Below are 15,046 nucleotides of genomic sequence, written 5' to 3'. Positions count from 1 at the left end.
ATGTTCAGCAGCTTATGTAGAAGTACATAACCTTGACTGGCTGGTGGCATAAAAATTAAATGCACTTACAAGACTATATAAAGAGCTTTTCAAATTATCACAAAAATTTTGGTTTCAAACCTTTTTCATATACTTTAAAGGTATATATAATTAATAACTATAACTGAAATGTACAATGTTTAACTCAAAATACTTGTGCTAGGATCATTCCCGAGAAGAGCAGCAGCCTTGGTCGCTTCCAAGGCTTTTTATTTTTTAAATATATTTTATTGATTTTTCACAGAGAGGAAGGGAGAGGGATAGAGAGTCAGAAACATCGCTGAGAGAGAAACATCGATCAGCTGCCTCCTGCACACCTCCTACTGGGGATGTGCCCACAACCAAGGTACATGCCCTTGACCGGAATCGAACCTGGGACCTTTCAGTCCACAGCCCGACGCTCTATCCACTGAGCCAAACCGGTCAGGGCAAGCCTTTTTGTTGAACCTGATTCAATGCTATCATTTGATAGTTGTAATTTTTATCTGTATAATCCCATGTAACAGTTAAGTATACTTTAATCTCTGTAAAAATAACTCATATAACGTACATTCTTGCTTAAAATTACACAGCTTGCAATATTATACAAGTTAAATGGATAATGTTTCAGAGAAGTAGTTACTTATATGTGAATCCAATAATTATGATGCTGTTCATTTCAGAAATACTCACTTCAAAGGAGAAAAACATAAACTGTGATTAGAAATAAAGAACACCAAGTAACATAGCTCATTAATGGGAAACATAAAAGAAGACAAAAATACAAAATTAGGCCTCATAAGACATAGCAAAGAAAGAGGATTACCTGGAACCTCTTTTTAGCAGCAGATAAAAAGGGGAAAAGATTACAACACAGATTTAATTTAAAACACTAGTAAAATACTTCCTGTTAATAAAATATCTTTTACAAATTGAATGCAGATAAGCTATATTGTATATTTTAAAGGCCTATTGTTTTTATTTATTACTGCATATTAGAAAAGACTTAAGTTACTCCATTAATGGCAGGGAAATAAGAAAGGTGAAGAAGAAAAACAAATGAGAATTCAACATGTTCTGTTATAAATGTTAAAACTTGCAAAAAAACCCCAGATTAATCCCTGCTGTCTGCAAATTAAGGAGCGTCCAATATTTGAATTTCTATACAATCTCTTTTCAAATATCCTTTTTTCATCCTTACCTCCCAGCATTTTCCTATGGTACCTTTTTTAAAAAAAAACTTCTAAAGGAGCCTTTACCACAAATGGTTCTGCTTCAGAAACGGTTTAGAGACATTCTCATCTCCATACAAATAGCTACAGAAGTACCCCAGAGTCCTTGCACATAATTTTATCAAACATACATATACATTTACTGCCCTATATTAATGTTTTAAAATTCATGGAGACATTAAACATGCATGAAATGACCCTTAGAGGTTTATAAACTGAAACTTTTTCCACTGATAAAAATGTATGGCTAACAGATTGTTTTTATCAGTCTCTGAAACTTAAGGAAAAACTGAAACTATCCTAAGTATAGGAGTCTATGAAAAGTCATTTTAAAACCAATGATCATAATCAAGACTCTCATAACAACACCCACATATTGTATTTATAAAATGCAACTATTTTGTAGGATTTGTCCTGTTTCATTTTGATTCTTTCTTGACAAATGTAGTTCAATGTTTAATAGGGGAAAAATATACCTTAAGTAACTATAAAGACCAAAACAGAAGAGTCAATTTCTGAGTAAAGTATTGTCTTCAATAAAATACTTACCTTACTATCCCCTGCCTTTAAAAGGAGCAAAAGGAAAACAAGAGGAGACATATGAAAACTGATCATGAATAAAATGTACCAGTTTAGTGAGCAGAGTGAAGACAAATATTAAAAATTTGATTGATAATAAATTACTTAAATACATAAGATTTGTTTCACAAATATTTATTTTTATTTTTTATGGGTTTTTAAAATATATATATTTTATTGATTTTTTGCAGAGAGGAGGGGAGAGGGATAGAGAGTTAGAAACGTCGATCAGCTGCCTCCTGCACAATCCCTACTGGGGATGTGCCCACAACCAAGGTACATGCCCTTGACCGGAATCAAACCTGGGACCCTTCAGTCCGCAGGCCAACGCTCTATCCACTAAGCCAAACCGGTTCGGGCTCAAATATTTAGATAAAAAGAATAACAAAATTATTCAAGTCATTTAAGTAAAATATCCCACAAAGTATCAACCAATTATAGTAGTTATCAAATTGTCATCAGAAACATTTTCCTGTTAAATGAATAAGATATTTGACAAGCATTTGTTTTAACTATCACGTGTCTTATTTCACATTTGACGACAATAATGTATTTTATTTAAAATATGAAAATAATTACTTATACAGACTATTTTCTCTCCTCACAAGTATATTCAAAGTTGGTAAAAAGAAATATTTCTTTGTTTTTATTTCCTTTGATTCTTTCATTTCATGAAAATGAAGTCTCCTAACTATAAATCACATTACTGGCTTCTGCCTCAACATTTTCAGAAGAATTTAGTAGAGCTGAATTATGATTTGAAAATAAGGTGTGAAATAATTTCAAAATAATTTTTAAAACATTAGCTGTAAAAAATGCAAGCTAACAGCAAAGATTATAATCATGACTATCAAATACTCTCCATGAGCAGTGATATTTTCACCTGTCAGAACTTGGGTCACCTCAGTATTGAAGAAGAAAATTAAAGTGTTTTACCATAAAAGATGGCCTACATATTAAAATTAGGTCACACTTTCTGACATACTAAATTTATCTGATAAATATTTTTCTTTCTTTTTTTAAAAAAAATATATTTTATTGATTTTTTACAGAGAGGAAGGGAGAGGGATAGAGAGGCAGAAACATCGATGAGAGAGAAACATTGATCAGCTGCCTCCTGCACACCTCCCACTGGGGATGTGTCCGCAACCAAGGCCCATGCCCTTGACCAGAATCGACCCTGGGACCTTGCAGTCGCAGTCCGATGCTCTATCCACTGAGCCAAACCGGTTCTGGCTGATAAATATTTTTCTTTAAAAATAAATATAATAAATGAAAAAGACTTATGGAGCCCTGGCTGGTTTGGCTCAGTGGATAGAGCATCGGACTGCGACTGCAAGGTCCCAGGTTCGATTCTGGTCAAGGGCATGTACCTTGGTTGCTTTCCCTTCCTCTCTGTAAAAAATCAATAAAATATATTTTTTTAAAAAGAAAATGACTTATGGAAATGGCAAGTTCCTTTTCCCCTATGAAACACTTATCATTTTTCATGACCTGGGTGATATACTTTCCTTTAAGTAATATTAAGCACTATATTGCAAATATTCTAATTAGGAACATCCACATTTGCATATTTAAATGTATTACTTTAATTAATATATAGGTAGTGTTCATTACTTTGTGAATATTTAATTTCATAGAGTGTTTCAGTATTAACCAAGGTACTCCTCAGGTTACTTTGTATTTCATTCCATGGGAGGGATGTCATTGGTAAAGACCTACTATCTAAATTCGTTAATTTAAACCATAAATTAGAAGTCATTTTACCTCTGAGGAAACTGAGGCTCAGAGAGGACGAACAATTTTACAAGATTCACAGTTGTCACTTACACAGCTGGTAAATGATAACATGAATATTTTAACCCACTGTCTGAGTTCAAAACCCATGCCATTTGCCTCCTATCCAGCTGCTTCAACCTTGAATCCTGTGCAAGTATTCAGATTATGGTTTGGCCACCTTTTTTGAAACATATCTCTAACTTCATACTCTGCTTCTTTATACGTGATGACAATGTTGATGATCACCCATAGGTGGCTCCTCACTGTTATTATTTGAGGCATACCATCATCAACAGGGGCATGTGGAACAGCTGTAGAGGCATCACCACCTCAATATTCCACCCAGAACTTCCGGTAACTTTGGAGTGAATGTCTAGTTCTCCCCTCTTCCCCATCACTATCATGCATCCCGCCCTTCCAGCGTCTTCCTTTCCCCTGGATCCTTAAACCCATCGGTGTAAACTCTAATCCTCCTGCCAGTGCTTTCTTCTGATATAATTTCTACTAGCTGAGCTCCAATGCTCTTCAGCACTACCCTCACCAACTCTACATTCACTTGAATCTTCCACAAATTCTGTTCATTGTGAATCATTCCCTGTCTGTAACTCCACCTCAAATCCTCTTACTAACTTCTCATAGTGAGGTTTTCCTCATCACTGCTTCTACAGAAGAGGTCACCGTTGTTCTCACCTCCCTCTCCCTCTTTGCTCCTCACTGCTATATCTGGATAATGTTTCCTTTACCATTTCTTAAAACCTCTTTGCTTCTGAAATCCATGAGATTCTCTGATCCATATGCCTCTTTATTGATTTCTATCTTCCCTAATGATTTTAAAAGCATCAGGTTCACAATTTCTCTCTTAATCTGTCACCTAGCTTAGAGACTTTATTAAAAAGTTATCTCCCCGCCCTAACCGGTTTGGCTCAGTGGATAGAGCGTTGGCCTGCAGACTGAAGGGTCCCAGGTTCGATTCCAGTCAAGGGCATGTACCTTGGTTGCAGGCACATCCCCAGTAGGAGGTGTGCAGGAGGCAGCTAATCGATGTTTCTAACTCTCTATCCCTCTCCCTTCCTCTCTGAAAAAATCAATAAAATATATTTAAAAAAGTTATCTCCCCATAAAATTAGTGTACATGTCCTTATTTTTGATTTGCTGATTCTAGACAAAGACCAGTTATTCCCATTAGAGACAAGATATACTTTAACTTCCCTTTTAGAAAAATTTCTGAAATAAATATATCCTTGATTAAAGGCACATGGCTCAAAGGGCCTTTTCAAAATTTAATATCTCTGCTCATGTGCTTCCTAAAAAGTACATAGTACTAGATTCAATTTTTATTATCTCTCTAATCCCATCACATACATTTATAAAAGTTAGCAAATAACATTCTTCAATTATATAGATTTCATATATAGCATCATTCCTTAAACCGATTTCTAAACAGTGTCACCACCAAAAAGTATACAAGGAAAACATGGTTTTCTAAGGTACCGGGGACCGTATAATAAAAGAGTACCACTGTTATTTAGTTTTTGCAAAAATACATTCAGTTAAAGAATAAATTCAATTATTAATAGCAGTATCATTTTCTTCATCTAGATTTAAACTTAACTGTTACCTCTCATCAATTGAGGGTTCTTTTTGTTGCAAATGAGGCTTGATTCCAAACATTGGACGAATATTTGTTGATAAGGCTCTGATGGTGTAACTGATTTCATTCTCCCTTGTAACATCACTGTCGTAGCCTACCATAAAATATAAGAATTATTCATTAACTGATAACTGAAGAGACCAAGTATGTGATCTTATTATTTGGATACAAGAATTCTGTTCAATGATATGAAATAAGTTAAATAACGTGTATTATTACAGCCAAATTATAAAATAATATACAGCCAGTAAAAGTGATGTAGAAGAATATTTAATGATATGTAACAATGTTTCAAAGTATTACTAAGTGATAATAGCAGGCTACAAATATAAGTTCAATATGACACCATTTTTGTTTAAAACACTATGTATATAAATGCCTTATTAATAGATCCCAAAATATTAACAGAAGTTGCCAAATATTAACAGAATTTGACCAACAGAAGTGGTCAAATTATGGATGCTGTACTTATTATTTACTGTAAAAGGTATTTTCTAACTTTTTTATAATGATCTGGTATTACCGGTATATTAGGAATTATTTTAAAACATGAGGTTAGATACTATAAATTTTTAAGCAGTACTTATTTAAGTACGATTGTCTTACACTTGGAGATAAATAATATCTAAGTCATCAATACATGACAGCCTGTTCTTCTTGAGTCACAAAACCAATTTTGGTATTAAACAGACCAAATAGACTAAAATTACAATTATTCAAACATCAGTATAACTTGTTTCAGCTTCTGCAGATTAAACCAGGTGTACTGGTTTTTCTATGTTCTAGTTAAAATAAGACTGTAAACCAACACACCCCCATCTTCTTCAGAGCCTGTATCAGATTCTTCACTATCACAAGGCCTTTTTTCTCGAGAGCCCTCCATTTCATTTGTCCAAACCATTAAGGACATATCCGCGCCTCCTAAGGTCACCAGCATGCTGTCATCACAAGTCCAGCGCACATTTGTGACCTGTGTACTATGAGCCACATACCTCTTAAACTTTCCAAATTTTCCCTAAAGATAAAAAAAAAAAGAAGCCAAAAAGTCATTCTGAGAAATTTCATTACTTGAAATCTTTGAGTTAAAATTTTGAATTTTTTTTCTTAATATATGACCAGGAATTAGTCATTATAAATAAAACTTATACAAATTAGAAAATACTGAAATACGCTAGAAAAAATATAACAGTTCCCAAGCTGGTGAGGGCAGGGTACAACTAGTAGTTTCACACATTGCTAGTACCGTGGGCATAGCTTTTTTAGAAATCAACTTGTACTGTGCATTAAAAGCATAAAAACGTTCTGACCTTTCATTTACCAATCCCCCTTCTAGAGATCTATGCTAAAAAATGCAGCATGTGCAACAATTATTTACCACAGCATTTACTTCTAGCAGTGAAAAACTTTAAATACCTTAAATGTTCCTAAGAGTAATACTACATTGTATAGCCTATGGAATAATACATGTCTATTAAAAACAATGGCTATGAGACATATTGTTGAAAATAGAAACAATGATTTAGAAATCAGAATATAAATATCTATGTACAGGGTGGCCATCTTAACAAAAGTAATTATCAATCTTGTTGGTATAAACCCATGTAAATATCTTTTATCTTAATTCATTCATTATCTGTAAGCAACAAACATGACCATGTATTTTTCTTTTAAATATCAAGAAAAATACAAGTTCTAGAGACTGGCAACTTTTAAATCTTGAACAGTAGCATTACCAGTTACAGAAGTACATTTCAGAGTCATGTATCATAAGCAGGTTTCAGATGGACATCATTTCAAGGATTTTAACATAAGAAATATTTTAAATATACAAAACATAATGTCTGCTGAATCAGTAAACTTTCTGGGAATGAAAGTTAGCTGAAATAAAAGGGGGATCTGTCAACAAAACACTGCTAGAAGGTAGTTTCCCTAAGATTTTGTGGTTCCTGCTGCAATAGGTGACGGAGGAATTTATACCATTTAAAATGCTCAAAGTGAAGTTTCTGACTAATAATGTTTTATTGGAACACATTCTTATCCTATATAATAAAAGCTTAATATGCTAAGTGTCCAGTTGTCCGTTCAACCAATCAAAGCACAATATGCTAATGATATGCTAAGGCTGCCTAACCGCTTGCTATGATGTGCACTGACCACCAGGGGGCAGATGCTCCGACCGGTAGGTTAGCTTGCTGCTGGGGTCAAGCTGATCTGGATTGAGCGAGACAGGCTGGACATGCCCTGGAACCCTCCGGCGGTCCCTCCCCGGCTGGCCAACCTCCCACATCTCTCCCTGGCCCCGTGCACTGGTGGGGTCCCTTGGCCTGGCCTGTGCCCTCTTGCAAGCCGGGACCCCTTGGGGGATGTTGGAGAGCTGGTTTTGGCCCCATCCTGCAGGCCAGGCTGAGGGACACCACTGGTGCATGAATTCATGCACCAGGCCTCAGGTCAACTATAAAGTCCTATCACTTAAGTGTATATAAAGTAGATACACTACTTTCTTGGGCACCTGAGTTGTCTATGAGAATTTTTAAACTTGTGTTTCCACTTCAATGATGATTTAAAAATAATAATATGAGGCCTGGTGGTGTGACTCAGTGGTTAGCATCAGCCTATGAACCAGGAGGTCACGATTTGATTCCCAGTCAGGGCACATGCCCAGGTTGCAGTCTCGATCCCCAGTAGGGGGGCATCAGGAGGCAGCCAATCAATGATTTTCTCTCATCATTGATGTTTCTATCCCTTTCTCCTTCCCTCTCTCTGAAATCAATAAAAGCATATTTAAAATAAAATAATATGAGCAATTAAGACCATCATGAACCAAATATCATATATGGTTTCAGTGCCCTATTTCAAATATACGTTTAAGCTCATGTTGGTGCCAAATTATATATCTAAATTTGTGGCAATTAAGAATAAATGCATCTAGACTTGATACATGAATTTTACTTTTGTAATGTTTCCCAGTAGTTTGAATAGAGGAAAGCAATAAGAGAATTAAGTCATCACACACTAGCATAGATGTATAATACATTACTCCAAAGAATTTGTACAGTTTGGTTTTAGCAAAATAACATCATTCATCATATTAAATCAATGTTGTTTATTTTAATTTTGTAGATAGTATATTCATAGTATTTTTATTTAATTGATTAAAACATTAAATTTTAAAGGTATAAATATAAACTTGTTATTTACTGCTAATGATATATATTTAATCAAAAGAATAATTTAAGTTATTATTAGGGTAAAAGGGATATTTCCTTTAAAAGGAATATTTACATTACTCAATTTTGAGAAACACTGTACAACATAATATAATTTAAGACATGGATCATAAATTATAATACTTCTAGATAAAGCCATAAATGTGACATTAAGAACAGGGAACATAAGGTAGTTACAACTGGCTGCTTATATTTCCCTCCCATTTTCTCCTTCCTTCCTTTCCTCTTTCCTTCCTTTCTTTCTTCTGCTTCCTTCTTCCCTCCCTCCAGGAAAAAAAAAAAAAAGAACAGGGAACATAATTCTGAACCTTTCATATTTCAACTTATATTACCTATGTAATATTGCTATTTCTCTGTTGTAATGAAATAGCATTTCACAACTATGACATGCTATGAAAGGTCATTACATTAATGTTATAATTGTAATCATTAGAACAGTTAAAGAAAAACACATACTTTAGCAGGATATCTAAATAACTTCACAAATCCCAAATCATCCCCAGTGGCTAGAACCATTTTGTCATGGGTGAGGCAAGAGGCAGTTATATCTGTGACTTCTCCAATTACTGGCCAAATTCCCTCACAGCACAAACCAAGCACACTTGTCCATGATGCCCAACCAATTTTTTCTACCTAAAAAGGAAAAAAAAAATTGTAAGTTTGAAATATCTAAACCAGTGGTTCTCAACCTTCCTAATGCCACGACCCTTTAATATAGTTCCTCATGTTGTGGTGACCCCCAATTTCATTGTTACAAATTGAACATAATAAAGCATAGTGATTAATCACAAAAACAATATGTAATTATATATGTGTTTTCCGATGGTCTTAGGCGACCCCTGTGAAAGGGTCGTTCGACCCCCAAAGGGGTCGTGACCCACAGGTTGAGAACCGCTGCTCTAAACCTAAGAGTTAACAACTAAATATGAATATTTTTCTTTGTAACTGCACACCATAAGTAAAATAAAAAATATAATACAAATTATTAGCTGTCTTGGTTTTGTAACCTCCCAAACTCTCTAGTTCCTGCAGAAAATTTTTTTTTTAAAATTTATCTTTATTGTTGAAAGTATTACAGATGTCCCTTTTCCCCAATTGACCCCTTCTAGCCCATTCCCACCCCTGTCCCCGGGACTTCACCACATTATCTGTGTGCATGGGTTATGTATATATGCATGTAAGTTCTTTGGTTAATCTCTCCGCCCCCCCTCCCACCCTACCCTCACCCACACCTTCACTTTGAGATTCATCAGTCTTTCCATGTTTCTATGTCTCTGGATCTATTTTGTTCATCAGTTTATTTAGTTGTTTAGATTCCACATATAAGTGAGATCATGTGATACTTGTCTTTCTCTGACTGGCTTATTTCATCTAGCATGATACTCTCTAGGAACCTCCATGATGTCTGCATAGTATTCAATGAGTAAATATGCCACAGCTTCTTTATCCACACATCTACTAAAATTTTAACATGACATTATTAAAGATGTACTCATAGATACACTGTGTGTTCTAGTGATGAGCATACAGTGATAAGGAATAAGCTTATTTCTGCCCTTTGAATAATCAAGAAAGTTATTCTTACCTTTCACATCTAAATTTCTACTAATACATTATAAGCATGTTTTCCAATTAATCACTGTTGGAAATTATGAACTTTTATTTACAGTCCCTTCCGTATTAAGCCACTTTCATGTTAAATTTGTTTAACCTCTCTTCCTCAGCCATGTCATGAAACAACTTTTGTTAATGTTGTCAGGCACAAACTGAACACTTTATTTTCCTTTCTTTAGCAGGAATTTGCCAATAAGCACTCTAAGCATATGGACTCCAAAAGATTCGGTCCCCATGCAGTACTCTAATCTAGGATGTCATGTCATCTACTTGCTATGGCACGCTTCCCGCGCTTTACGGAAGTCATTGGAGCATAGCTGACGTACACGATGCTTTCTTACTACAGCATCTCTTCCTTTACCCATCAATGTGGTCTGACCCCACAAAATAAACTCAGAAAAAGAATATCCATCATTTGAATAACCCAAGAACAGGCTTCATGTGTAACTAAATGAGAGTGGGCATCAGCTCTGTAACCATGTTTAGTCGTATCGACTTACAAGCTCTACTGTCTTCCTACCTCCATCCTGGGGATGGTTTGTCGTTTCCCTCTGGGAGCTTCAAAGAATAACTGTTCTTTAGCACCAGTGTTAACCTGTAAGAGCTTTCCTTCAGAAGAAGGCAAAAATATACACACATACATAGTCATGTATTTATAATTTTATATGTTTATAATTTTATAATCTTAAAATAGAGATTTACACACATAGCATGAAAACTTGAAATTATATAGAAAACCATTTAATAAAATTCACTTTTATTATATAAAAATATGAACCTTATATGTTAAAAGGAAAAATACTAGTTGATAAAAATTACAAAAGTCTATGATAACAAATAATTTAGAGATGCAAACTACAACAAGAAATACCATTTTTTCACCTAACCATGCCAAAAATTAAACAAGATTTAACAATTCCAATTGCTGCCATGGGTGTGAAACCTGATGTTGGGCATATAATCTGATACAATTGTTCTAGAAGGAAGTTGGGACATTTGAATAAAACTTTCATATGTGAAAAAATTACATACACAAATATAAAATACAAATACATATACATTTAGTATCATGTTTAACTTTTATGGGAAAAATTAAGTTTAAATACAAAAACCATTTTCCTTTGCAGTCAACGTATATTAAGAACATTTGATTTTATTACTTTCTATATAATTAATTAAATTCATAAGTGGTTTCATTTTTGTGTGCCTACATATAAAAACTATTTCTGTTATCATGTACATGAAAAAAAAACCTGAAAACTAATTTTGAAATTTTAAAATTTTGTTCAATAGTACTTGAAAAAAACGATTTACAATTCTAGATTTATAGAGATGAATACATGAAACAAAAATCCTTAAAAACGGTAGGTCAGTTGGTTAGAAAGTCATCTAGCTACATCTAGTTACAGGTTCAATCTCCAGTCAGGGCATTACAAGAAGCAATCAATGAATGCAAAAATAAGTGGAACAACAAAATCATGTCTCTCTTTCTCTCTTCCTTCCTCATTCTCTCTAAAATCAATTTTTTTTAAAATATATTTTATTGATTTTTCACAGAGAGGAAGGGAGAGAGATAGAGAGTTAGAAACATCGATGAGAGAGAAACATCGACCAGCTGCCTCCTGCACATCTCCCACTGGGGATATGCCCGCAACCAAGGCACATGCCCCTGACCGGAATTGAACCCGGGACCCTTCAGTCCGCAGGCCGACGCTCCATCCACTGAGCCAAACCGGTTCTGGCTCTAAAATCAATTTTTAAAAATCCTTAAAAATGGAGCATTTAAAATATTTAGCATTTATCCAAGCTTATTAAACGCTGTCATATGGCATGCATTCTGCTAAAACACAAAGATATTAAACTGTGTATGTTATACAATTACGAATATAATTTTTAGGGAATGTAATTATATCAGACCATGGGGAAATCACTTTAAAATGCTCACTAGCATACCTACTTTCCGTTACTATTGACGTCAGGCTTTTTTGACAAAAACCAGGACAAATGAATAATATTATTTTGGATAATATTTAAATTGCTTTACAAATTAAAGAGTTTACACTTACTGTGCTATCATTTGCATTATACTAGGAGAAATACTGACAAGTCTAAACTCATGGCATTCATCTTCAGATGTGAAATAAAGCAATGGAAAATATTTTGAGAATGATATTTTCTTTTCACAATGCTTTTGAACTCATCTGTTGAATCACTTTTTGCTTCTCTAAATTAGTAATACTAAATCAAATGAAACTTTTACAAAATAGTAAGTTATTTAAATTCTTACCTCTAATGTCCCAGTCAATATGGGTGATATAACTCGAAGCGCCTTTGCATATTCCCACTCGTTTACTGCTCATTACATTGTAGATATCCACAAAGCTGTCATGGGATGCTACTGCGAGATATTTTCCAGAACCTGTTATGGAAACATGGTTGCCTGTCATTTTCTACTTTTAGAAATGTTTTTTACATTGTACAACTAGAGTTGTATTAATATTTTCTGGGAGAAACTCAGTTGTTTTGTAAGTTATAACAAGCTATGTGTGTCAAATGATAGAAGGTGACATATTTTAAAAATATATTCTAATTAACAATAAGTAAGTTTTGTAGTGCAGTAAAGTAATTAAGTGTAAAGCAAATGTCAAAAATTATATACAATATAATTTTGGTGCACTAAGATTTAAACAAAAACAAAAAACCCCAAAAAACACAACCTTATAAATTTAAGAAAAAAATAGAAGTAAACCAACCGATACATTTTGCCTTAACATTAGTAATTCCTACATTACAGTAGGTTTTCTTATCAATAGTATGTAGAAACTGATGAGAGAAAAATATAATTTCAAAAGCATTAAGATTAAAGTGAAGATAGTCCCTCCAATCCTTTTATGTTGCAAATGAAGAAATTGAAACTCAAAGTAGTGCCTGGGCCCAAGTCACACAGAGAATTTAGTGACTGGATTGTCATTTTGTCAAAAGCCCTGATCTTATACAGGGCTTTTACCTCTCACCATATTGCCTCTTCTAGTAAAAAAAAGTAAAATTCTTAGAAAAAATAACAGTTAATAGCCCTGGCCAGTGTGGCTCAATTGGTTGAGCATGGTCCCATGCACCAAGAGGTAACTGGCTCAATTCCCGGTCAGGCACATGCTGGAGTTGTGGGCTCAGACCCCGAAAAGGGGCATGCAGGAGGCAGTCAATCGACTTTTGTCTCTCTCCCTATCCCTTCCTCTCTCTCTAAAAAAATTAATAAAAGCATATTTTAAAATAACAGCTAATAAAAATCATGCATTGATTTATTTACACATTGCCAGACTCAAGTTAATAATCAAATGTGATTTCAATAGAATCTTACCTGGAGAGAATCGGATATCTGAAATGATATCTTTTCTGTGGTGAAAAGATACAAGATCCTCGAGAGTATCTGCATTTGCCATTAAGAAACTTCCATCACAGAGACCTACAGCTAAAGCTTTACCATCAGGAGAAAAACAGCAGCATCGTCCACCTAAAAGAGGAAGACAGTACACATCAGGTGACTTTCTTTTATTAAAAAAAGTATGTATTTAAAGAGCCTTTAATTTCATAGAGGATCCCTATTCTTATTGTCACCTCAAATCAATATTAAAAAGGAATCAAGAGATCCAGGTAATAAAGTCTTCTATGGAAATCAATGGTAGGGAATTCTAAGCAATAATTAATACAAACCATTCCCTCTTCTGAAAGTAACAAAATCAAGTACTAAGACTCACCTTAAAAGAAATTAAGTTGCTGAACAAGAGTGAGAGTTTTCAACTAATATAAAAAGCCAATGACATATGTGAGAAGTTTTTTGGGGGGTGGGTGGTTACCTTTGTAGTTTCTACCCAACAAATCAGAAATTAAAGATATACAGTCATCTTTATAAAAATGCTTTCAAATTTTAAAAAATCTGAAAATAGTCAATTATGAGTTTCAGCTAGGAATATCTATCTATATATGTTTCAAAACCACACATGAATAAATAATAATGTTAGTACTATTTTATTTCTTTGAAAATAAGGGTTAGTGCTGCAGTGGCAGCCACATAAAATTGAGCTTTCCTAACAGTAGGGGATGCAGCAGGCACATTAAAATGCCTAAGACTTGGTACCTTGTGAAAAATTTATAAAGGGAGGGATCGGGTACAGCTGTTATAGAATGAAAAACTACAGAATGAATTAGGATCAAGCAGTTATTTTATTATCAAGCATATAATGCAGAAATCTAGGCCATGGTTTTTGAGATTTAAGAGTCAAGAGATGATGACATGGAGCAGGGTGGCAGCAAAAGAGGTGATGAGAACTGGCAGGATTTGGATATTTGAAGATAGAGCTGGCAAGACTTGGACGATGGACCAAGAGAAAAAGACGAAAGTCAAGGAAGCTATGTTTTTGTTTGAATGGCGATTCCATTTACTGAGATGGGGAAAAATTAGGAAAGACAGAAATTTTGGTTTTGTACCCACTAAGTTAAGGATGCCTATGAACAGCTCAAGCGAAGACATGACAGAGCCAGTTCTTCTCTGGAGCTCCAGGGAGAAGAGGCTGAGGGATAAATATGGGAAGTGGTATCATACAGATAGCAGCTACAGCCAAGAAACTGGGTAACAACTTATTAATTTACTAGGGGCCTGGTGCATGAAATTTGTGCACTGGGTGTATGTATGTGAGGGGGGGGGAGTGTCCCTCAGCCCAGCCTGCCCCCTCTCACATACTGGGAGCCCTCAGGCGTTGACCCCCATCACCCTCCAATCACAGGATCGGCCCTTTGCCCAGGCCTGACGCCTCTGACAGAAGCATCAGGCCTGGACAGGGGACCCTCATTTCCCCCCATCACTGGTTCTGCCCCCAGCCCAGGCCTGATGCCTCTGGCCCAGGTGTCAGGCCTGGGCAGGGGACCCCCAGACCCCTCCGATTGCTGCT

The 15,046-nt window shown here is 35.0% G+C and overlaps 1 protein-coding gene across 1 annotated transcript in view; it reads right to left on the bottom strand.

The window, feature by feature from the left end:
- The window catches only part of EML5 (echinoderm microtubule associated protein like 5), a 99,238-nt gene that overhangs the window by 25,061 nt on the left and 59,131 nt on the right, over window positions 1-15,046 (bottom strand). Inside the window, exons 21-28 of the mRNA XM_015571488.1 lie at window positions 13,459-13,611; window positions 12,388-12,519; window positions 10,621-10,709; window positions 8,943-9,119; window positions 6,073-6,274; window positions 5,227-5,353; window positions 1,800-1,814; window positions 845-853 (exon numbers count right to left, since the gene is read on the bottom strand). Of these exons, the coding sequence (XP_015426974.1) occupies window positions 845-853; window positions 1,800-1,814; window positions 5,227-5,353; window positions 6,073-6,274; window positions 8,943-9,119; window positions 10,621-10,709; window positions 12,388-12,519; window positions 13,459-13,611 (904 nt within the window). The remainder of the gene's footprint in view (window positions 1-844; window positions 854-1,799; window positions 1,815-5,226; window positions 5,354-6,072; window positions 6,275-8,942; window positions 9,120-10,620; window positions 10,710-12,387; window positions 12,520-13,458; window positions 13,612-15,046) is intronic.

The sequence above is a fragment of the Myotis davidii genome, unplaced genomic scaffold (assembly GCF_000327345.1).
Source record: "Myotis davidii unplaced genomic scaffold, ASM32734v1 scaffold732, whole genome shotgun sequence".
In the NCBI taxonomy this organism is placed as follows: domain Eukaryota; kingdom Metazoa; phylum Chordata; class Mammalia; order Chiroptera; family Vespertilionidae; genus Myotis; species Myotis davidii.
Note: the sequence above shows the minus strand (reverse complement) of the source record. Positions and strands in the feature narration are given on the sequence as shown.